The sequence below is a fragment of the Chlamydotis macqueenii genome, chromosome 5 (genome assembly GCF_036417535.1).
Source record: "Chlamydotis macqueenii isolate bChlMac1 chromosome 5, bChlMac1.mat, whole genome shotgun sequence".
NCBI lineage: Eukaryota > Metazoa > Chordata > Aves > Otidiformes > Otididae > Chlamydotis > Chlamydotis macqueenii.
This window is the reverse complement of record NC_141560.1, coordinates 26,214,299-26,242,166: the sequence shown is the minus strand read 5'-3', so window position 1 is coordinate 26,242,166 and position 27,868 is coordinate 26,214,299. Positions and strand designations below refer to the sequence as shown.

Here is a 27,868-nt window from a genome sequence, read left to right as displayed (position 1 = left end):
GCACTTTGTTTCAGAGCAACCCGTAGAGTCCTTTTCTTATGCTGTATGTTTTGTGATGTGATAGTGTGATACACAGTGCAGATTCTAAGACAAAGTGATGATTTTATTAAGCTAATTTTTGGTTAGGTTTTATAACAAATAGGCAGAGAAACAGTACACTGTTCTTATGCTCAAAGATTCAGCTGAGGGAAGTATCAGGTTTTATATCAATTAAGTCTTATAGATGTTACCTCCTGCATATACCTTGCGTAAAGCTTGCAAGATGGTGTTTAAGATGTTGGCTTCAATCACTTTATATGTAGTTCTGTTCTGAACACAAAATGCTACATCTTCAAATACCATTGTGCAAATAGGGCAAAATCACAGAGGAAGATGAAAGAGAGGTCATAGGAAGAAGGTAATATTTTATTTTGGTCTCTAAGACAGAAAGACCAGCTTTTGCCACTAAAAGTAATTTGAGTAAACTGTCACTGTTTGGGCTTTGTTTTGCTCTGTAATGTCAAAGGAAAACATGGGCAGTACTGGACAGTGTGTGTGAGAGAACTCGGGATACTAAGGCATTGACAGAGGAGGTGAAGGCGGAAGAAAACAGACATTGCTTATCAGCAGGAATGTCTGGGGGAATCCAGGTAGAAGGTGGAATAAGGAAGTGTGGGCAGAAAGGTGATAAGGCTGTGTCCCCCAGTAACAAATCAGCCTGGATGGGACTAATTGGTTAGGATGTCAAAGAAGAGCCCCTTCACTTACTGTTTTTTCTTGTCCTGCAACGGTGTGTTCCAGCTGAGTTTCTGGACTGTAGCCTTTCATCATCACCTCCCTCACTCCCTCCTCCTTGTTGCACTCCTTCCCATTGGTGTCTGGGTTTGTGGATGAATGTTTGAACAGGATGAATGCAAGTGATCTCATGGCCACGAAGAGCCACAGAGGAGATGGCTGCAGCTGTAAAGATGGGAGATAATGCATGAAGAAGTTATTTAGTGTAAAGAAATAGTGGAAAGATTTAAATAGAAAGGTATCAGAGCAGATAAAGAAGAAAACTGTTCCTCATTCACTTATTCATTACTGAGTTGCTTTTTAATACTGTCTTTCAGTAATTTTGCAGTTGTTTTCTAGATGTTTCCATTGTGCAGTTGAAAGACAGGTTGTACAGAAAATGAAGACACTAAATGAGTCTTTGATAATGCTTCCTGCAGAAGGCATCGCTTTGAACAGAGAAATAATTGTAGTAATTAATTCTAAGAGCTGAAGTGTATAGCAATGAAATGGAAAAGGTTAATCATCTGTACCTTTCTTATACTCCATGGAACACCTGGGATATTACTACCTGGTGTAGTTTCAATCTCTACCCATTGAAAAACAAATTAATACTTACCTATACAAATGAAAATGAGAGCAAATTAGAATTCTTGTACTCTTATCTGCAGTGGAAAGCCTAGGCTCATCTCAGGATTTCTTTAGAGGTTGTCCTACTGATTGTATGTTCTTCATAGGTGCGGTGGGCAGATCTAGAAGAAAAAAAAGATGCTGACAGGAAAAGGGCCATTGGTTTTGTTGTTGGACAAACAGATTGGGAGAAGATAACAGATGAAAGTGGTCATCTTGCTGAGAGAGCCCTCAACCGCACCAAGTATATATGAAAAAGTGGTTAAATGGAATTTTGTGCCTTTAAGGTAAGTATTCAATATTCCTACATGTTTATAGCCTTGATGGTTTTTTTAAGAATTGAGATTGTAGTTCATGTCATGGTTATTCTCCCAGGTAAGAGTATTTGACTTGGAGCTTTTTATAATAAGTGTCAGCTGTGCCCATGTCAATGTGCACCCTCCTGTACAGCATCTAAAAATAAAAGGAATTGTCAGCTGTCAGTCTCCAAGCCTTATTAACAGGAAGATTATGTTTTCATTAAAAGAGCAGTTTAGCTGTGTGCCTAGTCCTGTCTAGTTCAGATTTTGATTACTGTACCTTAACTTTGAACATGTCAGTTGCTGTTTTACTTGGTGTAACAAACTTTTCCTTTCTTTACAGGCCGTTTGCTCTGAGGAGAAGTGAAACAAGGTGTTATGAGCATCTTGCATGGGTCATGTCACTCCCACCTTCACAGTTTTTCTTTGTTACTTTAGTTTCAGCAATTTTCTTGAGATATTGACAGATAACCAGCGCCCTCAGAAAAACCAACAAATCCCAATGCTCCTACGTGAGAGAGACAGTTTACTTTTTAATATTTTTGGAGGGGAGGGAGGGGGAGGGCCAGTAGTTTTAGCTGCTGTTTGTAGGATAAAGTGGAAGGATTAGACAGATGTTACCTCCACTGTACTGTCACAGAATGTTTATCACCTTTGCTTTGTGGCTGTTCTCGTTTTATACTGTATGTACCTTGTAGCTTATTGTATTAGGAAGCAGAACAATAAATTTCACTATAAACTCTGTGTTCTTGGTGGACCATATAGCATGATTTTTGTTTGACATTTTAAATGTGATCTGTGTTCACATGTTGACAGTGCTCAGAACCGTTCTTACCTGGAAGAGGTGCCGTGCTCGTATTCCAGAGTGTGTTCTGTCTTCTAGGTTTATCACCTGCTCTTCCTCTCATAGACACCTCCATTAAGGCCCCAGGTTTTGCTGGCCTTTAGAAGTCATACCGTTCTCATTCTTACTGGAGAGCAGGAACGATTGTTATTTTTTGGATCCTAGTTTCTCAATTATGTCAAACTTCCATTACTACATGAGTATAAATTCTGTTGGATGGCTTTGAAATACTCAAGGTAGTAATGTATGAAAAATATTTCTTTAGTGCTCAACTTGAAAACAGATACCACAAAGTTGTCTGGAGGGCAGCCTAGAAAATTCACTTTGGTCTTACTATGTCTTTTAGTCAACACTGATCCTTATCAAGGTGTTATTTTGTTCCATTCATAAGTCTGCTGTCTCATAGAGAAATTTAATTAAAGAAGCAACAAAGACCAGAAGTTATACCCTTCTATTGCTTTAATAAATGTGTTTAGCTTGCTAAAAAAGATAAATCAATAGCAGTCCACACTATTAAAAGTGGTACAAATTTGTCATAGGTGATGGTATATCACTTCTGCAGAGCATCAGATTTGCTAATGAAAACTTTTTGTCCTCTCAGGTTTTGAAGCAAATGCCTTCTTGTGTTAACAATGTTGTAACCAGGCAAGGTGTTTAAATCTGAAAATAATTGCTGCTTTACTGGTGAACTGAATTTTTTCTCCTAATCTTTGAGGGAAGAAAATGGAAGTCCTGAATTTCCTTCTCTGCTTTTTTTTTTTTTTCTCTGCTGAGAGATTACATTGCAGTTTGATCTAGGTTGATAAATGAACGAGCTCTGCTGGTGGTAGTTCATGCGGATAAAGGAGAGCCCTAGGGCTGATAGATGAGTTTGTTTGCCATTCTAATGTTTTGGTTTATTGGGTGTTTCTCAGCCATGTCTGTGGTGCATGATTGAAAGTTCTTTGGTAAATGAGGGGAAAGCTGAACTTGTGTTATGCCCTGAATGTTTTTAATATAAGAAAATCAAGCTCCCTGATTGCAATGTTTTTAAAATTGAAGGTAATAAATATGCATTTTCTGTGTACACATACTATTATGTAGCATATATACTTTCTTTTTTAAGTGTTGCTAAGTACTTTTTGAAGTCTGAGAATTGTTGACAAAGGGAAATTAATAGTTACCAAGAAATCAATATTCTGTGTTGCTGTGGAAATTGGGCATGCTTCCCTTTGGGAGAAGTTACTCTCTCAGGTACGTGTAAAATGGGTTTCAGTCTATTCTCGGTTGTTCATAACAAAATTGGAGTTCTTCTGGCATGCCATTGTTGTGAGTGGATGCTGTTTCTTGACTTTTAAGAACCAATAATTCTTTTGTCTATATTTTTCATAATAAACCTGAACCAGATCCTTTTCTAACATTTTCATTTCCAGGCTAAATAATATTTCTAGAGCGTGCAAATGAATAGCGTGTGGCAGAATTGATCATATTGTTTACTGTTTGTAACAATTTTGACAATTATTTTAGCAGACAACACCCAGAAGGGCTCACACTGCTTATTTTGTGATGCATGTAGATTTAAAGAGAGATGAGCAGAGAATGCACATAAAGTTACACTTTACTCTAAGAACAGAGAGAAAATGTGTCAATCTTCACGTTTAGGGCAACATTTCAGTTATGAAAACATAACATTGCAAACTGTTTTTCAGACTGTTTGATCAGAACAGGCTGAAAGGCTTGGGTTGTTTTTGCTGTTGCTTTCCTGGTTCCCTGAAGTTCAGAACTTTTCGATTTCTATAGTACAGAAATACCATTCTGTAATCTCTGTTATCTGTTTCAGCTGGTTTGAATGCTTAGCAGATCAGTCTTCATCTGCTTGATGGGAAGTGCCTCTCAAAGAAAATAACATACCAGAACTACACCTTTAACAGATTCTGCATACACTAGTCCTTCAGTGAATGAAGAAGTTGAGCAAAAAGAAAAAAACATGATTGCTGCTGACAGAACTGAGAATAGCTAGGTGGTCCCGTGCTTGGCTTGTAGTCAGAGGTTGGTGATCAGTGATTTCGCTTTTGTCTGGAAAATCCACTACAGAATCCAGTAAGTTTTGATCCTAATTTAGTTCTTACTCATCATCTGCTCACTGATACTGGCAGTAGAATCTTTCACAGTGCTGAACAGAAAGAATACCCATTGTCATTGATGACTGAATAAGAAAATACGTATCCAGCGCTTTTGCATAATGAGCCATCGTTGACCACCCGTGCAATTGTGCTAACTCTTAAGTTGGACTATTTCTGTGCAGTGCATCACATTTAAGAAAAAAACTCTGAAAAAGTCGTCAGCTGCTGCAGAATGGAGCTGTTACCTCTTGAGCAACGTTGACTGTTAAAGTGGTATTTTCTGTGAATTACAATTTCTTATGGCACTTCATTTTTTTCTCAAGACTGTCTCTTTTTTCGAAATATTGAAACTACCTGTCTCGTGGTAGAAGTGCCTGTGCTGCTTGCAGGGGAATGTGCAACCTAAGTCACGCTGCTGCTATGTGAATAGAGCTTAGTTGTCATCTTCGGTCACCCTGTGTTTTACTGTAGGATTGCTCATTAAGCATGATGGTGTGACTATGGTATGAAAGAGTGAAAATATAGCATAGAATATTATATTAGTTCTGGAAATGTCATGATTTTCTTTCTTAAATGTTTACATCAACATAGATAAACAACTTACCTTGCGTTATTAGTTCCCAGTCTTTAGAAGAGAATAATTGGTGTTGGTACAAGTTGAGAGTTTAATTTTTCACCCATCGGTTAGGGTTTGGTATTTTTTGGACCTTGCTTCAGTGATCTTTGTAAACCTTGTCCGTTAATGGTTCCTTGCCTGTCTGTTGGTAAACAAAACACATGGCTGTTATTGTGTGCTGGTAATGTGTTGTTTTAACTATTTTCTGAAGCCTTGTAGTCTCTGAACACCCATTTAAATACTGTGGAGATCCTGAGTGGGATTTCAGTAGTGGCTTTTATGAAAGGATTTAATTGGAAAAGTGGAGTTCTAATATTATAATATTACACTGAAACAAATATATTAACGTAGCTCCAAAAAGCCCACATCTAATTCAGTTGAATAGTTAAAAAATGCGATTTTCAGGTCACGTTAGAAAGTATGTTTCCTGCAGAAGAATAGTCTCTCATTAGTGTGCTTTTGAATGAGAAGAAGCATGACCTTGCCAGCCAAAATCAGTTTTTCCCAATTTGAGATTTCAACATCATTGGAATGCTCTGAGAATCCTTTTCAAAGGAGTGAAGTAATTCAGCCTGTGGGACAGCTTGTTGCCACTTAAACAGATTATTATTACCAGAAGAAAAAAATATTCTTTGCCCATTTATTTAATGCAGCTGTCATGGTGAATCATTTCATGCCCCTCGGACACAATTTACCCTAGCAGATTGCACCGTTTTATTATTAATATTGCTACCACAAAATTTGGGAAACCCACACAATATTGGACAGACCTCAGCACTTGAAGAAAGCATTGTTGATGTGGCTTGGAGGCAGTTTGTGCTTTTTGCTATGAAGTTCCTGATGTCTCTGCCAGCATGCAGCTAGCTAACCATGAGCTGACTGAACTAAAACCCGAGAACTCTCTTGGAGTGTTGTAACTCAACGTACGTGGACTGGAAAGGGGAAGCAGTACTGAGAGTTTTCTTTGCCTGTGGAACATTCACAAGGTCTGCATCCTCAGGAAGCCAAATACTGATGGGTACATGGTTCCTTTTTATTATGCCTCTCTTGTATTTAATGTTTCCCAGATTCTGAGTCTCAATACTGAATTTGAGGTACACTGACAGTTTGGGATGAAACTATGCCAGGACAACCTGCGTGCTATGAAATAATGTATTTGAGAAGCAGAGGTGGCCATCTTGGTTGAGATCTGCATGTTTCCAGCGTGAACTATACGTGGGTAAAAAGGAGTCCAAGTTCTTACAATGTGGGATTATGAGAGGGATTATACTTAGTTTTCTTATCATAGTAGAAATGAGAAGAGAAAGAACAGAAATTTCCTCAAATTTATAATATGCGTGGCACAATTCTCTCTCTATTTTGAGTCCCTAGGGCAATCACCTTCACTCTCTCATAAAACTGAAGTCAAAATTGTTTTCTCTTCTCCTGCTCAACCATTCCTACGGATGTGAGTCAGAAGCCTTCAGCCCAGTTAAAGGAACACTGACTTCTGCTCAAGATTAATCACTTTCTTCTTCATAATGAATCTGTTTTGTTTCATTCTTACCAGTAGAGTGTTCCAGCAATTGCAATATCTCTTTCTAAAACTTCCAGATTTGCATGGGACTTGATCTGCAGCCTGGAGCCGTAAATTTTCCTCATGCACATAGGTTGGAAAATTAGTAATGGCAATATTTCATGCAGGTGGATTGTCACTTTCTGGCTGATTAATACTATTTGGAAGCAGAATGTGCTCTCTTGTTCATGATTTTGCTTATACCAGGTAAGCACAAGTACTGTTACCAAACAAAAAGTACAGCAAATTACTGGAAATGGAGAGACAAAGCTGTTTTTTAGTCACTTATGTTTTCCATTCTGTGTTAGGTTTCTAGTCATGAGGCTCTGGTCTTTTTGAATTGTAGGATTTAAGAGTTGAATATGCAAAACCTTAAAGCTGCTTGGGTAGAAATGGCAGTTTCACTTTTTTTTTTTTTTCCCTAGTGTTTTTCTGACTTGTGGACCTCTCAGATAAGAGCTCTTTGGGAGGGGAGGCTTTTCCCTAGGACTTGTGCTCTGGACTATCAGACATTCAAATATTTCTCCATACTGGGACAAAGTATGGAGACCTTAACTGGTCAAGATACACATATTTGAATGGATATTTAGCTTAACACAAGAAATTTCTGATGCTTTTTATTAGGATGGCATCTGAATTATCTGTTGTGAACAGTATATTAATATATGAAGTTGCTGTGTTTGAACAGTTAGTGCTCTCAGGGGAACAGATGAAGACTGCAGAGTTGTTACCACTTCACCAATTCCTGTGATGTTGCTGTATTTTGGAGAGAGATTATAATTACATTGCTCCTTGGGGGAAAAAAAAAAAAAGAGCAAACAAACTCTGAGAAGTTGAACACTCTATTGAAATGAAGAAAGAAAAAACAAAACAAAAAAAGAAAAATGAGAATTCGGTTAGTTTCTCTAATTTTCTGAGCTGGAATCTGACTTGTGTGGCTAGACTGTGTTAACAGTTCCACTGTCTGAGATACCTACTTTAGCAGCTGAAATTAATCTCTAACATCTTTAATTCTTTTTAAAAGCACAAGCAATTAACAGATTACATGTAAACTGAAACATTGCCCAGGAAAAAATAGCAGCATCTTTCAAAAACTAAGATTTCTTCTGTTTACATCTTGTAGGATGTTACTTTTCTTCTCTAGGCATTAGCACAGAAAGGGAACAGAGCTGCACTTCTTCCCTGCTTCAGAGTGTAAATGGCTTTAAAACACAAAAAACTAAATGTTTGTTTTGACAGGTGGGTAATACAGACAATGACTAATTTGTCACTGTACCATATGTGAATGACAAGGTATCTTAAGCAGCATTTAAAGATTATATTTATTCTGTTTTGGTAAGTCTAATGCAGATAGTAATAAAAGTTTTGTTTGGCCACTGTTGCTGATCCAGGTACTAGCCTTTGTACTCGTAACTTCTGGTTTTTGAGAATGCTGTATTACTATTTGAAGCACAGAAAACACAGCTTTACTGACAAACACCTGCACTGTTTCAACTTACTGATCTGTGGATGCTCAGAACTCTTGTGCAGATGATGAGTCTTTACTGCTGTTCTTTGAGGTGTTGGTTTTTCCATTTCCATTGAAGTGAAGTTGCCAAGTTGGTTTGCTCTGAAGAAGATGTGGACGGATTAACTTGTCTGGTAGCAGATCTCATTGTGCTCTTCAGTTAGGGTCACACAGAAATCAAGATTTTTCAGGTAATGACAACCAGATGGCACTAAAGCTTTGATTTCATGTTAGGATTAAATTGGAGAAAAAAAAACCAAAAGCTTGAATTTGTTTCCACGATAATTAAAATTTTGTGGTTTCATATTGCCTGACACAGTTTTAAACCATTAACTTCTACTTCATGAAAGAAAAAGTCACCACTTCTCTGTGGAAAAAGTTTTGGTGAATTAATATTGCACTGTTGCATGGAGTATCACTTGCAGTCCACATTCAAGATTTTGCGCTCAATTGAACTTACATGCTGCATAAATACGGAACAAAATCTTTCTTCTGCCTTAAGGGGAGGCATCAAAATTAAATCCTGCTAAAAAAGCTTGACAGCTGCTGACATCTAATGGAAAACTGGATTTAACTACTTGCTAGTAGATACTTTTGGATTGCAGAGTCTTTAAATACATTGTAGCAAGAAATAATTCTTCTGAAGCCTTCTAAGGTTTCTTATTGAATCTTTTGCTTTTTTTCCCTCTTGGAATGAAGAAATATAAGGATAAATATCCAAACCAAAGCACTAAAGATACTTCTGACAGAAGAACCCACTAACTTCACCCTGACTGAGAAATCTCAGAACTTCAGCTTGATCAGAGACACTACCGAGATCTCTCACAAAGAAACTTACTTGAAGCTCTAATGTGAATGGTTCAAACGGGTTTGTGCAGTGTATGATATGATTACTGCATGTTTTGCAGTGGATACTTTATAATTACGAAGGAATGTGAATACCCTTTCCCAAGGAGTTACAATCTACATATTCCTTTATTAGGAATATAATGATTTGTATCTCCTTTCCTTTCTCCCAGCAGGCAGAGAGAATCTGCTGTAAGGCTGAAGGGATGGCCCTAAAGTAAACTTGGGTATAAACTTCCTAATTTTTCCTTAAAATTCTGTCTGTTGCAGCCTTATTGCAGTATATGTGTTTCAGATGTAGCTTGAGAAGAATATTCAGATACTCTTTAAGCAATTTATCTACAAATCTCTTGGGGATCTAACATGGTGAGTATGGTGCATTGCTAGTAGTATGCTAACAGTGCATGCCTGTATCTCCTATGTGAAGATGATGTTGGAGCAGAATAAAAGTCTGACCTAAAAGGCTAGCTTTACCTCAGTAAACCTGGAAGTTACTGTTTGGCTTTGGGTCAGTTTGGGGAACTGATGAAACCTATGACCTTCAGTGATAAATGTTTTTCCATCACCTCCTTTGTCAGTTGTGTCCAGTACTGGCTTGTAGAAGATTGTCTCAGTCCTATGGATTTCCATCTTTCTCTTGCTCCTAAGCTAGACTTACAATGTGCTACGTTGAAGGAAAGGACTATCTAGAAGTTAAGACTGGCATGATTTCTGTTTGGCTAAATGCAAAAATGCTGACCATATAATGTTGTCACTTTCTGCTCTGCTTTGATAGTTTCTTGGGCTCTACATCTAAATCATGGTCTTGAATTTCATTTGAAAAGCCACAGTTGTCCAGATAATTTTTCTCTCAAAGGTTGTTCTTCACTACATACTCGGATGCAGCAGCGTTCAGTGCAGTCAGAGTATTGGAGATGAGTTCCTCAACAGTGTTTGTTACAGCTGAGCAATCTTGTAGAGATTGTCTTTCTCAAGGAGAGAAGAAAAGATCAGACACTGAGAAGAAATGTCTGAATGAAGAGATCTTTTTGGTGCTAAAGTCCGTAAATAGAAATGACAGATGCTGCCTTCTTTTTCCAGGACAGTTGTTTACCATTCCCAGTGAAACAGAACTTCAGAAACATGCATTGCTTATAAATCTGTGCAGCTGATGTGAGGTCCAGGGTTGGTGAAGAGATGACCACATTTTTCCAGGAGTGTAATTTATGTATGTTCTTTGTCTGGGTGGTTTTGTTGACAGAGGGATTGATTTTGGATGTCATTGCCTTGAAAAATACTCTTTCTGCAGCAGTTCTGTATCAGTCTCTTGTTTAGATGAATGCTTTGTGTTGATATTTTGGTATAGTTCTTCCAGTTTAGGAGATTTACCTTTCTAAGATAAGCTTCTCTTGTAGTACACATTGATTTTCCTTTTCTGGACTATTGTGGCATTTCCCTTTAATGGGAATGCCATTTCCCTTAATATGTCTTTGTCTACATGCATCAAGATGAGGGAAATCTATTTTTAGCAAAGCTACTTGTTCACTTCCATGTACAGGAGAGACAAATAATGTACTTCTCTCCTTGTGATAATTAACCTAATTGGGCATCTTTCTGCATTTTCTAGCACAGGTCATAAACAAATGTGTAGTGCACCTCACATGTAAGCTATAAAAAACTTAAATGTGTGATGCTGAAATCAGTTTCCTTTATGTTCATTTCTCCAGCTGGATTAGTCCAGTCCTGCAGGGGTTTAAGACCTTATCCTGGTTCTGGCTAGGATGGAGTTAATTTTTACTTCAGCTGGCAGAGGAACTGGAGCTGGTGGTGCCTGTGGCCGGGGGACACAGCTGGGGTAGTTTACTGATTAGCCAACAGCTGGGATAGTTTGCCCAAATTAGCAAAGGGCTGCTCCATACCCTGTGACATCATGCTCAGTGTATCAGTGAGGAGGGTGCTGGGGGGAGGGAGGTGGCCATTGGGATCCACCCTGAGCTGTTGTACTGTAATTTATGTGCTTCAGTATTTCCTGTTATTGTTTGTTTGTCTCTGTTTTCTTTTCCTCTGTTGTTCTCCTAAACTGGCTTTATCTCAACCCATGAGTTTTGCCACCTTTTCTTTACTGATTCTCCTCCCTGTCCCACTGCAGGGGGGCAGTGAGGGGGGAGTGAGTGAGGAACTGTGTGGTATTTTACCTGTTGAGTGGTGCTAAACCATGACAGACCTGTACATGGCCTCCAGAGCCTTCTGCACTGCTGTTTTTCAAGTTTCAGTCCTTGCTGTAATTATTCTTTTTCTGCTCTTGAGTTTGTGTCAGGTTGTATAGATGTGGTGAGTACCGAGTTCAGTATAGCTGGATGTCCAGATGAAGTCTGTGTATTGTAGAAACATTGTTAACTTTCTGCAATATGTAGGTTGCTTTCTTTTTTCTTTTTTCTTTTTTCTTTTTTTTTTTTTTTAATATTACTGGTTTCATTGTTCGCTACCTTTGATACACCAGCTGTGGAGAAGGAAGAGCTCTGAAAATAATGGCACTAAAATTGCAGAGTTTGAAGTCATTGACATTAAAACACTTTACAAATACACACCTGGTTGGCATCTTCCCTGCAGAGGATATAAATTAGCAGCAAAATCAAGTCTGGACAGTATTCTAGGGAATTTTGGAAAATATAAAAGGGTAGAAATACATTGCAAAAATGTAAGAATTGGAATTCAACATTCAGTGTCAGATTCCCTTTTTTTTTTTTTTCTGACTTTCTAACTGTGATAAAAGACAAGGGTTTTGAAAATAAGATAACATGTAAAATGCTACATTTGGTGATCTTGGGGACAATAATGCTCAGTAGCAATTGGGCACCATTTTTTGACTTGCACTGTTATCAACTGGGATTTTTTTTGTTTGGCTGAGTTTTTTGCTGATTTTATTGTCACAATTTAGTTTATTGTAAGAGCAGTTTTGCCTTTGGAAGCAGCAGCCTACCTCCAGCAGTGTCACTGACATGTTGCCCTTGAACCCTATGCACACAGGAATTCCATCCGGCGCCCGGGACGCGTCTGAGCCAAGCTCTGAACAGTTAATGTGGAGCAGATAAGCCCTGTTACCAGAGAGGGAGTGGCACAAAGATGCATGTCTTCAGTGATGCTTCTAAGAAGTCACCTTATAACTTCTTATAGACTAATTAACTTGATTTTTATCTAGGATTTACCTTCATGAGTCAGTCCACTCCCATTTTGCAGATGGACTAGGGGGAAGCTACATCCTAATGTGGGATGGTGAATGTATCACATGTAATTTTGAAATACGGTGTGAATTCATGTGTTGGGGCACGCTGAATGTCTGAAGCTATGCTGCGGTCATATCTACTGTTAACATACCTGTGTGCTAAATCTTAACAGTGCAGAACTGAGTTGCCTTGGCAGGGGATTTTCCCAATGCCACAGTTCTGTTTAAATTTCTCATGGGGAAAACAGACATTGGAGAGGTGTCTGTAAAACCTTCCTACCTGTTAATCTCAGTGCTTCTTTATTTGTACCAGGATTTAGGGCTATTGTACATAGATCTTTAACATGTAGGGCTGATTTTCTTGTGTGACCATATTTACCTTGTCATTACTCCATTACTTTTATGGATTTCTGTTGTACACCTGGATGATATCCAAGTTATATCTGCAATACTTGCATTTATCTATCCTCTGCTTTCCTCTCCTGTAGCTCTCTTAATTGTTACTTTGTATGTCTGAGAATCCTTTCTCAGCTTTAGTTTCCAGTGTGCATTGTTGTGTTTTGGCCATGGGGCTCTTCACTCCACGGTTTATTTCCAGTGGACAAAGCCACTAAATGCTTGCAAACACATGGCCATTCAATAATATACTGAATAAAGACAATTGAACTGGCACCAGAAGGCTTATAGGAGAAGCGTTGTGAGACGATTAACTGAGTTTTGCAAATGGCTGAACTAGCAAGACCCTTGGATCACTGGAGCATGTCGCAGGGACAATGCAGGGGCCAGTAAATTTTTCTGGAAAGACTTTTTGGACATTACACACTGCTTTCAGGTGATGTCAGTGCCATGCTCCTGAGGAACACCTTCCACACTGGCTCCAGCATCTTTTGTAAAGGGAGGAGCTGCTCTGCAAAGGATTGCTGCTGCCACTAGTTGCCAGAGAACAACTTCTGCGGAAAGAACAGCTGGATAGCTCTGAGGTTGATGGTTGGCTGCGACTGATGTAACAGGCCACACAGTAGTATTAAGAGAGGTAAGATCTTCTGATGGTAACTGCCAGTCTACTGACTGATTGAGCCCTTCATATTTATTATTTGTTAAGAAACATCTTGAGAATTGAAGTTTGGATATTCTCACATAAATGTTCACCTGTGATTCATAATGCAGTCAAAAGCTAAAGTTGCTTTTGCGTAGATCTGGGGGCAAATGGTCACAGATGGTGGTATGATGATCTGAGTAAATCAATACCATGAGGCGGTGGTGGGCTTCACTATGAGTGTATTCATGCAGGTAGAGCATAGGCTGTTAGCAGGGAACTGGATGTCCACTGCTGTTGCAGAGTATGTAAAGGAAAGAAATCGCTACCTTTTTGTTTGAAATTCACGGTGTAGTTTTATAGAAACAAGCTTACAACAACTCAGGAGAAAGAGGATTCTGTAGTTTTGTCTCAGTTATTCGAGAGGTCACACGGCAACAATTTGTTCGGCACCAAACAGATGCTCTGTGCCATTGCAGTCTTCCCTACAGTATCTTCTCAAGAAACTGGTCCAAAAATAACTCCTTCCAGCATGAGGTGACCCCTTATAAAAAATGAAAGACAATCATCTATGAGTAAGCACAGGATCTGCCGGGATTTTCTTTCTCTGATTGTTGTGACTGTGCAAATGCATAAAGCATTGCCACCAGCATCCTGGTTACATTGGATGTATGGAAGATGCTTACACAGGCAAATTGTAAAGTGTAGTGTTAATGGACACGTCTCCAGTTACGTGCCAGCATACAGGTGAGTATAGTATTGTCACTGCTCTACATTTCAATAAATAATCGAAGCTCCATGGAGTTCTTGAAACAGAACATTTGTCACCAGATCAAACACCCCTGCCTTGACTTGGCTTATTACAGCCTTGGGAAGCTGAGACCTGTGCCGTGAATACAGAGACCTTCGCTGACTGGACCGTTACCGAGATGGTGTTTCCAACTCCCAGAGGCTGCCAGTTCCTGCAAAGATTGCTCTGGTATTGCTCACGAAAAGTTTAGTCAGAAACAAACATAGGATTGCTTTGAAGCTTGGGGGTTAGAACTAGCTGCAGAATAAATGGTCTGTATGAAGTCATGATGTGACGAACAGAAACGCAGTGAAGGGCTTTACCTGAGCTCTGACAGCAGCAGTGGCTCCAGGTGCTGCACAGGGACTTGTGCTCTACTCAGAGGTTGTCTGAAGATCAGTGCCAAGTAAAAAGCCCCTGGTGTTCTCTGCTTACTTGGAAATGCCACGCTGTGGGCACGGCCTTCCACAAAAGAAGCAACAAACTGAAAAATCTCTGGGCCAGCAGCTGTCAGAGCTGAGAAGATGGGGCTTTGCTGCTGCTCGGCATAACGCTCACAGCTGCAGCCCGGGACATTTCTAAACATGAACAGGTGATCTTCTGCTTTGTAATGATTGCTCCTGAGAGGAGAGCACTGTGGCTTTTAAAAATACCATTTCTACAGCTTTATCTTTTTGTAACTGTAGCTACTATTCCTAAAGTGTTTTATTTAAAAACAGCCTTTGTAATTGTTTTTACTTGAACACAGGTTGCAGTGCCAGTCATGGGGACTCGGTAGAGGCAAGGCACGTAGGGCTGGCCTCACTTTTCCCTTGAGCATGAATTCATGGTGTTTTCAAAAGTTGTCCTTGTTTCTACTGTTTCTTACTCGCAGACCTGGAAATTAGAAATAGAAAGCACTTAGTTAAGATGTTGCATGTTCTGTGCTTGCTCTCTGAGAACCAAATGAGGATGGGTTTTGTATAGAGATGTGTAGATATGTATATATGCCTATATGTTGTCAAGTATTTAACTTAGGTTTTTTAAATAATACAAAGTGGGTTTTTTATAATTTCTGTTCTTTGTGTAAATCTGAGGATGATACATACATGCTTGGGGAAATCCAGTAAAGTATTTTCCTTGAAGTTTCAGGTTTTTTCCTCTATCTTGTATTTTTCATACTTCCAGCTTTTCACTTCACCATTTGCTTGCAGCTCCTTATTTTCCGTGATTGTGATAAGACAAAAAGATTGATCCTGTTGGGTACAGGCTGGCGCTTTTAAGAACAATCCTTATTAATCTAGTAGAACAACTGTGAGAAAATAATAAAAGCTTCCAGTACCTCAAGGGGGCCTACAAGAAAGATGGGGAAAGGCTGTTTAGTAGGGCCTGTTGCGCTAGGACGAGAGGTAATGGTTTTAAAATAGAGGGGGGTAGATTTAGATTAGAAATTAGGAAAAAATTTTTTACAATGCGAGTTATAGAACACTGGAACAGGTTGCCCAGAAAGGTGGTGGAGGCCCCATCTCGGGAAACGTTCAAGGCCAGGCTGGATGAGGCTCTGAGCAACCTGACCTAGTCAGGGATGTCCCTGCTCCTTGCAGGGGGGTTGGACTAGATGACCTTTGAAGGTCCCTTCCAACCCTAACCATTCTATGATTCTACGATTCTATGATTCAGCAATAACCACCAGCAGGCCCACTGCCACATTTGGCTCATGGCAATTGGACTTAATGCCGTGTCGTTAGGAGTTGCTTAGTAGGTAGTGGGAAATAGCCACAGAAAGGGCCTAGACTGGCTGTTTCATTTGAATAGCAAAACCAAGAACAGTGTTTGACCCTAATACTGGACTGTATCCTCACACGTGTGGAGTGCTGATCTAAATCTGCTTTTCCGTGAGAGCCATGGCACAGCTCTCACTGGCTTTACTTGAATAGCCATTCTCAAGCATTCTAGAGCAGGCCCACCTTTAAAAATTGGATTTACTAGTCTGGTGTTTATCGATGCATGGACACATGTGCTTGTTCTCTGGCAGCCTCAGATGATGCCTCCCATCATCTCCCACCCCAGCTGCCTCCCCTCCAAGATGAGCATTGCCCCCAGCCAACCTGCTCATTTTGGGTGGTGGAGTCAAGTCTGCACTCAGCTTCTAGCGGAGACTGACTATTCTCTCGCTCCTTCGTGCACCCTTGCTCAGAGTAAATAACTGCCTCAAAAGTCCGTGGGCCACATGATAGCCTCCCTGTCATGGTGCCCACCTGCACTGCCCTGTCTGGACAGAGCTCCCTGTGAAACATCTCTTTTCCACCCTGCTCATGTCCACCCAAGCTCTAGCGCGTGCACCCGAGCTGCTGCAGGCAGGGTGGTGAGTTGGGGCACCCCAGAAGGGAGAGCACAGCCCTGTCTGTGGCGCCATTGCCGCTGTCTCATCAGAACGGGGCTTTTCATTGAGTAAGCCGAAGGAGAACAGTCTGCCTGACTGCTGCCATGAGGCTGGCGCCTCGCACAGCTCCACTCCCCCATCGCACAGTCCGTGGCTACGTATGAGATTTATTTTTGAGGGACAGACCCATTCAAGAACATCTGCTTGACTGGGAACCTCTAGGGCTGGTTCAGTCACTGCAGGCAGCTCTGACTCATTAGCAGGAGTAAAGAAAAAACCAAAATGCTTTATTGCTTGTCAGAGTTTCCCCCCCAAGCTATTACAGCACACAGTATGAACATTCTTCCTCAAGCTCTAATTAACTGCACATGAGTAATAAAGGCTCTTATGGTAGGTCATAACATACGTGAGCACGTAAGGGCTCTCAGGGCCTCGCCGGCTTAGTCGATGTGGTCACATCCCCCTCTTTCGGCTGCTGCAGGACACCAGCAGCCTGGAGGCAGGAAACAGCAGTTTTTAGGGCTTAGGGGTCTTTGCTGCTGTTTAGCTGTGCGGAGTGGATCCGTTGCTGTGGATGGGTTATGAGTGCAATTGGAAATGTAAAAAGATAGCCCTGAGGATTTGTTCCCAGAGTAGACAGTTACGGATGGCTGTAGGATTTTTGCATATACCACAGGAATTTGGATAGAGGAAAGGATTTTTTTTTTTTTTTTTTTTTCCTAAGATGAAACTGAGTCAGCAGTAGGTGAGTGTTGTACCCCCATTGCTTCCTTGGGCCGTGAGTGGAAAATGGTAAAGTAAGAGCCCACCCAGGCATAAGGATCACGACCGTAGTCACTGTGTGGGCTTCGGCGCTCCCTTCTCCCCTCAGCCCTCCAAGCAGACGCATTTTGTCAGTAGAAATCACCCTGTGACAGACACCCATTAGTCTTTGTTTGAAAACTAGCTGCTACATCTTGGGCACCGCTAGAATGTAAATGAAATTACACACCTTACCCTGCACAGCACAACCAGCGAACCCCTAATTTCTTAAGAATCTGCACCCTATTTCCCTTAAGCTTCAGGCTCCATCACCCCTAGAGTGACCCCGGCTCTCCCACGTCCCAGCAGATGTGCTGCATTCTTTGCATCCGTGCTCCTGTGACCTAGAGGGAGGGAAGGCAGCGTGAGTCCCCACATCCTTCTCTGCCAGCCGGCTGCTGCTTTCCAAGGCTCTCGCAGGAGCGTGGGGCTGCGATTCAGCTCACCCTGCTCCAGCACTGTGCAGCACAGCTGTGCCCGCCCAGATGCAGCCCCTCTGGCTCCAGGCAGACAAGCACCCCAGGAGCTGCACCCCAGGCTGCCCAGACGGGAGCTCTGCTTGCAGAGGGAGCGTGGGATGACCAAAAAGGGGGTAGATTCTCCCTCTGCATCTCTGACACCTCTATGCTCTGTCATGCTTGGCTGAAGGTGGACAGGAGGTTGAAAAGCTGCTGGGGAAGATGCCAGGCATACAAGTGCCCTGTGGCCTCATGTCCTTCACAGAGTCTCTCTAGCCCAGCTTTTTTTTCCTTTTTCTGTTGGATGGAAAATCCACCTGGGCAGAATTCACCCCATGGATACAAGCAGCGAGGCCTCATCCAAGGAAAATGACAACTGATGTGGGGTGCTGTTTGCCCTGGTCATGCAGGTCCACATTTCACAAAAGCCAGTGTAAAACAGCTCTGTAATTCCTGCTTCCTTGCAGTTACATGGCAAATGCTAGAGCAGCAGTACTGCTTCAAACACTGTGTCCAATCCTCTTCATCATCTTCGTTAATGATGGGCTTGTGGAGTCTCCCACCTTGGAGATACTGAGAAGCTGTCTGGACATGGCCCTGGGCAACTGGCTCTGGGTGGCCTTGCTTGAGCAGGGGTCTGCACCAGATGACCTCCAGAGGTCCCTTCCACCTCAGCCACTCCGTGATTTGGGGAACTGCCTTGCCCTCAGCCCCCCAGCCTGCCACTTTACTGACACCCACAAACTTGCCTGTTAGCAGAGGAAGCAAGAAACTGCTCCCCCAGGGACTGTCTGTAAAAGGGCTTTTTTCCAGCAGGATGTCTTCAGTAAACCCATTTTTTACGTCCCCTAATTATTTAGCTATAGCCAAGAGAACTTCCTAGCCCCTTCCCTGAGCCAGCAGCATTGGTTTTGCCTACCAATGCATTGCTTCAGCTCTGCGGTGGTTGTTGCTGTCAGGAACAGCATCATCCTCTCCTTCATGATGCCACCAGCAGCACTTCTCCGATGCTGTACATTTGAGTCCGGTATCTGTAATCTCTGGGATGTGGCTCCCTGTGATCCTTGCGACGGCTGCTGCACTTGCTTTGAGTTGCTGTTCAAAGCCCACTGACTGGAGGCATTGGGGTGAGGGTGCAGGTTTAAGTGAGGACTTCGGTTAGTGGGGGCTGCTTGGCCCCATAGGGATGCTGGCACGAGGAGTAAGCCCTTTTGTCACAGTGTTAATTCTTTTCCCAACAAAAGGCAAGAAATTCCCTGGATAATGTGTTAGAGCAGAATTTATCAAATAGGCCTCTAGGGGTGTAAAGGGGTAACTTAAACTATGTGTTTATTTAAAAATGGATTGTGTAAGTTTGGTGTTAGAGTTGTAAAATATACAAACCTCAAGAAATGAACATAGAAATGCAAGCAGGAAATCTGGCTAGCTGCACTCGCGACAGGGAGAACCACTGTAAAACTGGCCCTATTTCAGACACCCCCTCCTGCCCTGATGTTACCACACACTTCCTTACCCCTGCAGATGCGCTGCCTGCAGATCACCCTGTCTGATACTGGAGCTGTGATCTTCCTCTCCCTTGTTGCTTGCCATACTCTAGTGTTCAGCTGGCACCTTGCAGCACATCCAACGTCACCTTGACCTCTTCCCAATCCTCTTCTCCCTGAGCATTTTGCACGGGGATGTCGTTGCTCATCCATAGTTAGACACCACTGCCCTCCCAGAGCCTTCCTCCTGTGCCTGTCCCAGGACCTCGCTCCTCCTCACAGCCTTTCCTTCCCAACTGCTGCCTCCGACAGGACGCGAGAGCCCTTAACACGAAATGCTTCACCATGCTTTGTTAGGTGGAAAAGTGGCTCCTGACTCCTGGTCACAGGGAAAAGAAACCTCCTTGGGTTTACACCCTACACCAATGGGGCTGCAACCCTCAGGGCCAGCTCCTCACCTGCGGGGACAGCTTGTGTTAAAAACCCCAGGGACTGACAGGTCCAAATCAATGTGCTCCTCTTCCACCATGGGCAGGTTGCAGAGCTGAGATATTCAGGGCAGCTTTGCCAACGGAAGCAGGGTGTAAGGGGACGCAGGTGGGCATTTAACATGGCGCTCTCCCCTCAGGTGATGGGCCGATGGGGGCTGGTTGCAGGGCCGAGCAGTGCCAGCTCTCTGCCCTGCTCTCCTCCACCGGTGAGGCTGCCAGTGAGCAGTCGCTCCTGGGATGCTTCCACCAGCACACACGCTCACCTGCTTGGCCCCAGCACGCAGCTGCATGGGGAGGCTCTTGCCAAACAGCACAGGAGAGGCAGGGGGAGTGTTGTTCCTGCTGGCTATGACAAACACTGTTTTTCATCTCCCAGACAGGGTCAGCCATCCTCATGGGGTGCTTGAAATTCTGGAATTCACCAGCTGTTTTCTTTGGACACTGGTATGTTGTATCTGGACAGAAACCGAGGCGTGCTGTTGGACTGGGCACATCCACTGGTTTGCTGTGCCAAGAAAACTTTGCCCACTGCTAGGACCTCTGCCTGCTTTATAAACAGGAAGGCTGTTTGCCCTGACCTGTGGCCCTCTGGAAAAGAGAAGGAAGGCAGCTTGCCCAGGGTCATGGGGAGAGCTGGGGCAGGGCGATTTCCCAGGCTCCAACCTGATGGCTTCATCTGCATCCCTCCCCTCCCTGGGTCTCCAGCATCGCCGTTGAGCAGGGGAATAAAACACACAGCATAAAATCCCAGCACCTGAGGCAAGCAATAAACCTCACGCAAGGAGCTGTCTTACAGGACAGAGAGAAAATAGTCAGAATAATGGATGCCGTACAGAGTGCCCAGGAGGTGCTTAGCACATGGTGGCTGCACACAAGACCCAGGGCTGCTTTCATGGAGACTCAGCTGCGGAGCAGCTCCTGGGAGCAGCCAGCAGCTTTGAACCCTTCTGGGATGTCACTGTCCAGTTTGGAAATGATCTTGTAAATGGGTTTCTTCCAGGAGGGGTCGGCGTCCTTGCCCGCCCTGACGGCACTGAAGAACTCCCGCAGCGTCAGGCTGGCCACCTCCAGGAACCGCCCCGGCACCTGCGGCGAGATGGGCATCAGCCCACAGCACCACCAGCACCCCAGCTCCCCCTTGCCTCGGCAGACCCCACCAGCCTCACCGCCCCTGCCCTGTGCCTCACCTCAAAGTCGTTTCCCTTGTTATAGTGCGTGTTGAGGGCACGGAAGAGCTCAGAGTCCCGGGAGACCTGGAGGGCGCCAGCGTCCACGACGCCCTCCAGCAGGGCCTGCCGGGCAAACTTCTCCACCTGGATGTAGTAAAACTCACGGAAGTTGCTGAACCACTTGATGAGCTGGGAGGTGATGCAGCGGCTGAACTGCCGGGGGAGAGAGCCGGGGGACAGGCGTTACAACAGCTTGGAGCCTCCCGACCCACGGGCCCACGCAAGCCCAGCCACGTGCCACCAGCCTGGCTCCAAGCCCAGCCCTGCCCCAGGGGTGCAAAAGCACCAGCCAGGACAGTGACATGGGGATGTCCGTGGTGCCTCTCCCTGCTGAGATTCAGATCCCGCCAGCACGTTTATGAGGTGCTTCAACCCAAACACCCCGATTGCACAGAGCAAAGACCTGGCAGCCCAGGTCTGCCACAGCCCCGAGCACCTGCTCCAGGGCGGACCACGCTGAAGTGTGTGTCATCCCTTGGCTCCTGCCAGCAAGGTGGGGGGGACTTCAGAGCATCCCCTTCCCCGTGGCTGGCCAGCAATGTGGGCTGGGCGCCACGCCGCGCAGGAGCCCTGCCTGGCCACAGCGCCAGGTACTGCTGTTTTACCTGCACATCGAGGAAGTAGGTTTTCAGCAGAGTGGAGCTGGGGTAGCGGGTGAAGAAAAACATCAGCTTGGCCTTCTTCAGGTGGCTGGGGGTCAGTGCCTCCTGGATCTGCCTCAAGGTCAAGGAAAGCCTGCACGCAGCAACCCAACTGACTTGGCACGTCCCAAGCCCAAGCACCTCACCAGCTGCCCCCAAAGGATATATGGGTGGAGGCAAAGGGTGCCCCATCCATCGCAGCCTGCAGCTCCCCGTGGCCGTCCCTGCCAGCCGGCAGCAGCGCCAGGCTCTCCACATCAGCAGGGCTCAGGGGCACGGGATGCTGCTGCTGCTGTCTCACGACCGATGACCTCAGTTTGACAGTTCCCCAGTGCAAGTCGAGGGGCTCCGGAGGACTCCTCTCTGGAGCAGAGGCACTCGCGTAAGAGCTGCTGCCCCAGGGGATGTGATGGTCACAGCCCAGCAACTGGCTGAGCAGCTGGCTGTCCTGGTCGGGGGCAGCTGAGCCCAGCGGATAACCCGTGCTGGGTACCTGACAGGGTTTTCTGACCCCCTTTGAACTGAAGAAATCAGCCTGAGAGCCTGGGCTCTTCCCTGAAGCTCCTGACAGGGCCTCAGCCTGGAGCAAGCCCAGCGCATTCATGGGGGATGGCTTAGCAAGTGGCTTTCTGCATTTCCCAGCACCAAAATACTCTCTCCTGGCACCTGGCCCTGGCACCGGGAGGCTGCGGTGCTGCTGCAGGAGGTGGCCAGCTGCCTTCGGCCACACAATCTTCAGGACAGAGTCCACCACTTGGGACGTCACCCCGGCCAGCTCGTGCTTCAGTGCCTGTGAGAGGACCCTCGCAGCTGAGGGCAAGTTACCTGCGCCACCTCTGTCCTCGTCCTCCTCCTGCCCATGCATCTCTGGGATACTCCTCCAGAGAGGCTCTTGGCATGGGTCACTGGTGGCAGCGACGCTGTCCTTGTCCAGTCTGTTTCCAGGCTTCTCAGGCAGTGGGTGCGCTTTCTCGGCACCTTCCTGGGTTTGGGCAGCATCCCCAGAATCGCAAACCTGGGAGAACTTCTCCTGAAGCCTCCTCAGCTGCTGCTCTAAAAAACAGAGCTGCTCCTTCAGCTGCTGGCAGCCCTCGGCATGGGGGCTGCCCCCCATGGGGGCCACTCGCCCAGCCATCCCCATGCCCTGCTGGGGCACCCTCGTCTTCCTCTTGCTCTCCCAGGGCACCTCGCCACCCCTCTCCCTTTCATGCCCAAAAGCTGCCTCCAAGCTGGTGCCAAATGCCGGGGGGGTTGTTGGGAGGCTCATGCCTTGAATGATGCTCTCCACCCTGGCCCGCTTGGCTCGTAGGTGCTGATTGGAGAGCTGGTCCCACAGGTGCTGGTCAGAGAGCTGGCCCCTGTTGCCAGCACAGGGCGTGGAAGCTGGGGCACGGGTTCTGGGGAAAGCCAGGGCTTGCGCTCCTTCTCCAGGAGATGCACCACACTCGTAGTCCTGAGGCAGAGGCACTGCCTGGGATGAAGGGAAAAGGACGGTGGGATCCAGGCTCCTGCCAACCATTGGGTGGCTGAGGAGCTGTGATACCAGGGACGCACTGGGGGAAGGCAAGAGAGACTTGGTCTGGAAACAGGGCTCTGACTTCAGTCCCTGGCTGTGCCCTGAAGTGGCATGATCTCTCTCCTGCTCAGAGTCAGTCCTGCCATCCATTGTCTCTTCTTCCTGTCTGGACACCGGAGAGCTGATCCTCAGCTGGTTGGGGATCATTTCCAGTGACAGACTGGCAGGCTTCCCAGGTGTTTGATGTTTCAGCCTGCTACCGGAGTGGAGCTGGAGAAAGAGCAAGAAACATCAGCGGGCAGGACCTCAAACAGCTGCCAGAGATTTTTGCTCGCAGATTTCCAGGGCATCCCTGCTCTCCTGCAAAATCTGTTTCACCAGGAAATGACCCAGGCAGAAAACTCCAGGCACTGCACAACCTGCAAGCAGGCTGTCGGATGTCGCATGATGGCAACAACGCCCTGGACGCTGCCACAGCTCCCACCTACCACCCAGGCATTCATCGTGCCCACTGTACTTTTCACTATGGTTTGGGCCCTGGATGTTCCCAGCAGTGCGGACTTCCCACGCTGCCAGCAGCACCTGCACCAGAGGCATTTGTGGAAGACGGAGCCTTCTGCCACGCGTGCCTGGGCAAAGGTGGTTTTGAGGGCTCTTGGGTGCTGGCAGAGCACGGGGACAGCAGCTACATCCCTGGTGAAGGCATTCGCAGGACGTGGCAGCTGAGCCAGGGCATGGCTGCTGCCTGCTTCTGCTGGCACCCAGCACCCGCAACCAGAGCCCCGAGAGCACAGTGATGGGCGGCAGCGCTGGGGTGGCACAAACAAGCTGGTAGGAAGAGGCACAGGGTGAGAACGTGATGTGACCTGCTGCGAGCGGGACACGCTGGGATGTTCAGGCTAACAAAGCACGGGGCTCCTAAGTGCCTGGCAAAACACTGAATAAAAGGGATGGGTATGGGGATTACCGGGAAGAAAAAAACTACTGAGCCAGCAGCCCCCGGGCTTAAAATAGTCACGCTGACTCCAGGCAGGGATCCACCCAGTCCACTTGCTCACTTGGACAGCTTTGCCAAAGAAGGCACAAAAGCTCATATCCCAGGCAGTTACAAAGTAACCATCCCTCCGGGAGGCTTCTTCCTCATCCGTGTTAATTAGCAGTAGCTTTGCATCCCTGAAGTAGGACAGTTTATGTCTTTTCTAAACACCTTTGAAGTATCTGGCAGTATTTCACTATACGCGAAAAAGTCTGATGATTTTCACACTGTCAGCCTCCTGTCTCCGTGACTGCCTGCGCCATGGTGAGTCCCCCGGGCTAATAAGCAGTGTAGAAAATGGGTTTGTACTCACTGGTTTTTAGCATGTTGCCTTTCTTCAAGAAGCCTTTTACTCCGGGCAGGTATCTGAGAGAGCTCTGCAAAAGGCAGAGCTCTAGTCTTGACAAACCAAGTATTTTCCGGGTTGTCCAACATCACTTGTTGCTCTCCCGCGTTGTCTCCCCACCTCTCCTAACCATTAGGGTTTCATTTTTGCAACAGTCTGTCGTGGGGGCGTTCAAACCGCTCAGTTTACCTGTGGCCAGTGCGAAGCCAGGGTACCGGCAGCTCTCAGCATCACCCCTCACCCTGTGTAACAAGCTTCGCCGTTGCCTACCAGTCACTTCCAACAAAGCCGGTCAGCAAACGCAAGGCAGCCATAGATTTCATCCACCCTCAAGCCTTTCGCGTGGCACGGGCATGACACAGCCGCTCCTACTACCTCACTCGGTTTGTTACAGAAACACCTTCTTTTGGCACTTGGTCCCAATTTCTCACCTCCTCTGTGTTCAACAGCAAAGTCAGGGAGCTTACCTGTCCCGTGTGCCGAGGCTTCTCAGCCCCAGAAACCCTGGGCGATACCCTCCTTGTAAGCAGATCGATTCAGAGCTGCTTGCAGCACCACCGTCTTTCTGCTGGAGATTTGGAGGGTGGGAGCAGAGCCTGCGGTCCCAGGCCATGGCAGCCCACTGTGGGTGGCCTCGGCTCCCCCCAACAGCCTCCCCAGTGCTGCAGGACCAGGAGGTCCTGCCCCAAGCAAACTGCTCCCGCTGACACAGCCCTTTCCCCGCTGAGTTAGCAGATGCGTACTTTGCTTCCTTACTACCAGCCTTCACCAGTGCAACCTTCCAAAACACTAAAAAGCAGCTGAGGCTCCTCTTACCTGAAGAAAAAGACCGAGGAATGAAACAAAGATTCTCAGAAGTATGTCCTCTCCAAAATGGGAGCCACTCAACGTGGGCTCCCCAGGTGCTCCTCAGTGGGAGAACTGTGCAGGGAGCAGCCTGCTGCCCCTCCAGCACTGCAAATATCCCCCCAGAGCCCTCCCCAGCCACCGCATCCCTCTGTCTTCAGCAAAAAATCCCCAACCCCGGCCGCTCGCACCTCTCCTCCCCACTCACTTTGGCTCCAGGGGCGCAGGGAGCGCAGCACCCTGAGGGCAGGCGTCCGGGGGCCGGGGGCGCGGGATGCCGCAGAGGCAGCGCTGGCGTGTCCTCCCGCTGCGCTCATGTCCTTTAAAGAGGGAGTGGGGAGGCCGGAGGCAGCCAACCGGCTGGGAACGACTTCTGAATATGCAGATGGACGTCCAGGAGGTCAGGTCCAGCGCCGGGGTCCAGCCACCTTCCCTGCCGCTCAGCCGTCTCCCAGGCAAATAGGCCCTGGGGATGGGCAGGCAAGGGCTGGTGCAAAGCTGCTGGCTGCCCAGAGGGCCAGACAAGCAATTTCCCCCTACAATTTGGCCTGGAAACCCCATCCAGGACCCAGGATGGCGAACCATTGGTGAGATGATGCAAATACACTGGGCTAAAGGCAAGCAGTGCCTCAGGCAAGGAAGGAGCCAGCCCAGAGCTCCAGCTGCCATGGAAAGTGCCCAGGCATTTCCAACATGCCCCGCCATGGGGACATGGAGGCATTTCTGCTGGCCTGGAGGTCTGTGGTATAGGACATGGCCAGGAAATGGAGCAAGACAGGAGAAGCAGCAGCACTGAGTCCCTTGCTTATCAAAGGGTGCTTTAGAGTCACTGCCACAGCCAGCAGAGCCGGCACCGCTCTCAGCTGAGCCCAGCCCCAGGACAACCTACCTGCCCCAGGGGCCCCAGGACAACCTACCTGCCCCAGGGGCATATGTGGTTGTGAGATGCTTCATGCAGGGCAGGTGGACAAGGCCTAGCCACACGTGCCACTCCTGGGGCTTCGTCTGCATTGCCTCCACGCCCTTACTGAACACAGCCATATTTGGTGTATTCATTTGGTAGGCAGGAGGCTGTGGTTAAAAGCAGTTGACATCAAGTGGTCTTGTTCAAGGATATTAGTCCTTGAAAGATTGTGTAGAAATCCCTGGCAGAGCGCCTTTCTGGCTCCGCTGCCTTTTATTAAAGCAGTCAGCACATCCTCAAAGCCTCAGAGACTATCCCCTGTTGATTTTTATTCAACCTCTTTTCTTTGAAAATGATCCCGAGGATGTTCATTGTGAATTTCTATTAGGAGACTATTTTGAAGGCCGCAGTTTACCATTCATATATTATTAAGGAATGGCTAAATTAAGGACGTGCATAATCTGGACTTGGCTCCTCAAGAGATGCCTGGCTGCCAGACAGCCTTTCATGACTATGCCAAGCTAATTCTCAGATTCCTTGGGTTTTCTTCCTCCAGTGGTTCCTCACCTGGAAGCAGGCAGAAAACAGAAGCTAGCTGGGGGATTCTCAGATGTTTTCAACTTACAGACCACATCTGAGGAATGGGGCTTGTGTACTAATTCGCCTGTTTGCCATGGTGAGAAGACCTCCTTGCCGATTTCTAACCATGCAGCATCCCATTGGCTGATACTTGTGGCAATATCATCCTACATGAACCCAACTCCATGATTTGTCAAGGTGAGCAGGAAGATCACCAGTACAGCTATCCTGCGGCAATCCAGAACTGGTTCAATAAAGAGCATCATGAAACGGCACCCTTTGGTAAAATGGAAGTCCGTTTACATGCCAGGAGTCGTAGGTGACGTGACTCATAGGTAACATAACTCATAACGTAAAAGCCCCTGTGCCCACTCATGCTGGGGACACATGGACAGGCAGAGCTGCACAAAGGTACTGGCAACCAGGACACAAGGCATAACCGAACGGCCTGCGTGCCACCCGGCCCTGCACGCGGCTGTGGAAGACGTGTTCGGTACAGCTCAACAGGAGGCTCCTGAGGCGCCACAGCCTGCTCCTGCCCCAGCCCTGCCCCACAACCCCATCCCCAGCCTGGCCCTGCCCCACAGCCCCATCCCCAGCCTGTCCCTTCCCCACAGCTCCTACCCTGGGCCTGTCCTCACCTCACAGCCCCCGCCCTAGGCTTGTCCCTGCCCCACAGCCCTGTCCCCACGCTTGTCCTCACCCCACAGCCCCTGTCCCCAGCCTGTTCCTGCCCCACAGGCCCTGCCCTAGCTCTGTCCTCACCCCACAGCCCCTGTCCCAGCCTTGCCCCACACCTGTCCTCACCCCACAGCCCCATCCTCGGCCTGTCCCTGCCCCACAGCCCTGTCCCCACGCTTGTCCTCACCCCACGGCCCCTGTCCCAGGCCTGTCCCAGCCTCCCCGCCACCCCCGCTCGCGATGGTGCCGTCCCTCCGGCCCCGCTCCCCCCCCGTTCCGGAGAGCTTGGTCCAGCCCTGCGCGCTTCCGGCTCG

General features: G+C 46.5%; 3 protein-coding genes across 9 annotated transcripts in view; 1 reads left to right on the top strand and 2 right to left on the bottom strand.

The window, feature by feature from the left end:
- YLPM1 (YLP motif containing 1) overlaps window positions 1–3,599 on the top strand; it is a 40,268-nt gene extending 36,669 nt beyond the window's left edge. For 6 of the 7 annotated variants that reach the window (XM_086750243.1, XM_086750242.1, XM_086750244.1 and 3 more), the window contains exons 20-21: window positions 1,491–1,670; window positions 2,026–3,599. In XM_086750243.1, coding sequence (XP_086606369.1) covers window positions 1,491–1,637 — 147 coding nt within the window. In that variant the 3' untranslated portion in view covers window positions 1,638–1,670; window positions 2,026–3,599. Of the gene's footprint in view, window positions 1–1,490; window positions 1,671–2,025 lie in introns of those variants that run through there. The other variant, XM_086750241.1, reaches the window with a different exon arrangement.
- A 16,466-nt stretch (window positions 3,600–20,065) lies between these two features.
- Window positions 20,066–21,739, bottom strand: LOC104478658 (prospero homeobox protein 2-like; the record flags this gene model as incomplete). Its single annotated transcript, XM_010119068.2, has 3 exons — window positions 20,066–20,862; window positions 20,964–21,158; window positions 21,611–21,739. Coding segments are annotated over 3 exons (510 nt in total), but the record flags the coding sequence as incomplete, so codon positions are not given.
- A 49-nt stretch (window positions 21,740–21,788) lies between these two features.
- On the bottom strand, window positions 21,789–23,447 carry LOC147600525 (prospero homeobox protein 2-like; the record flags this gene model as incomplete). Its single annotated transcript, XM_086749435.1, has 1 exon — window positions 21,789–23,447. A coding segment is annotated over one exon (1,659 nt), but the record flags the coding sequence as incomplete, so codon positions are not given.
- Between the last annotated feature and the right edge of the window lie 4,421 nt (window positions 23,448–27,868).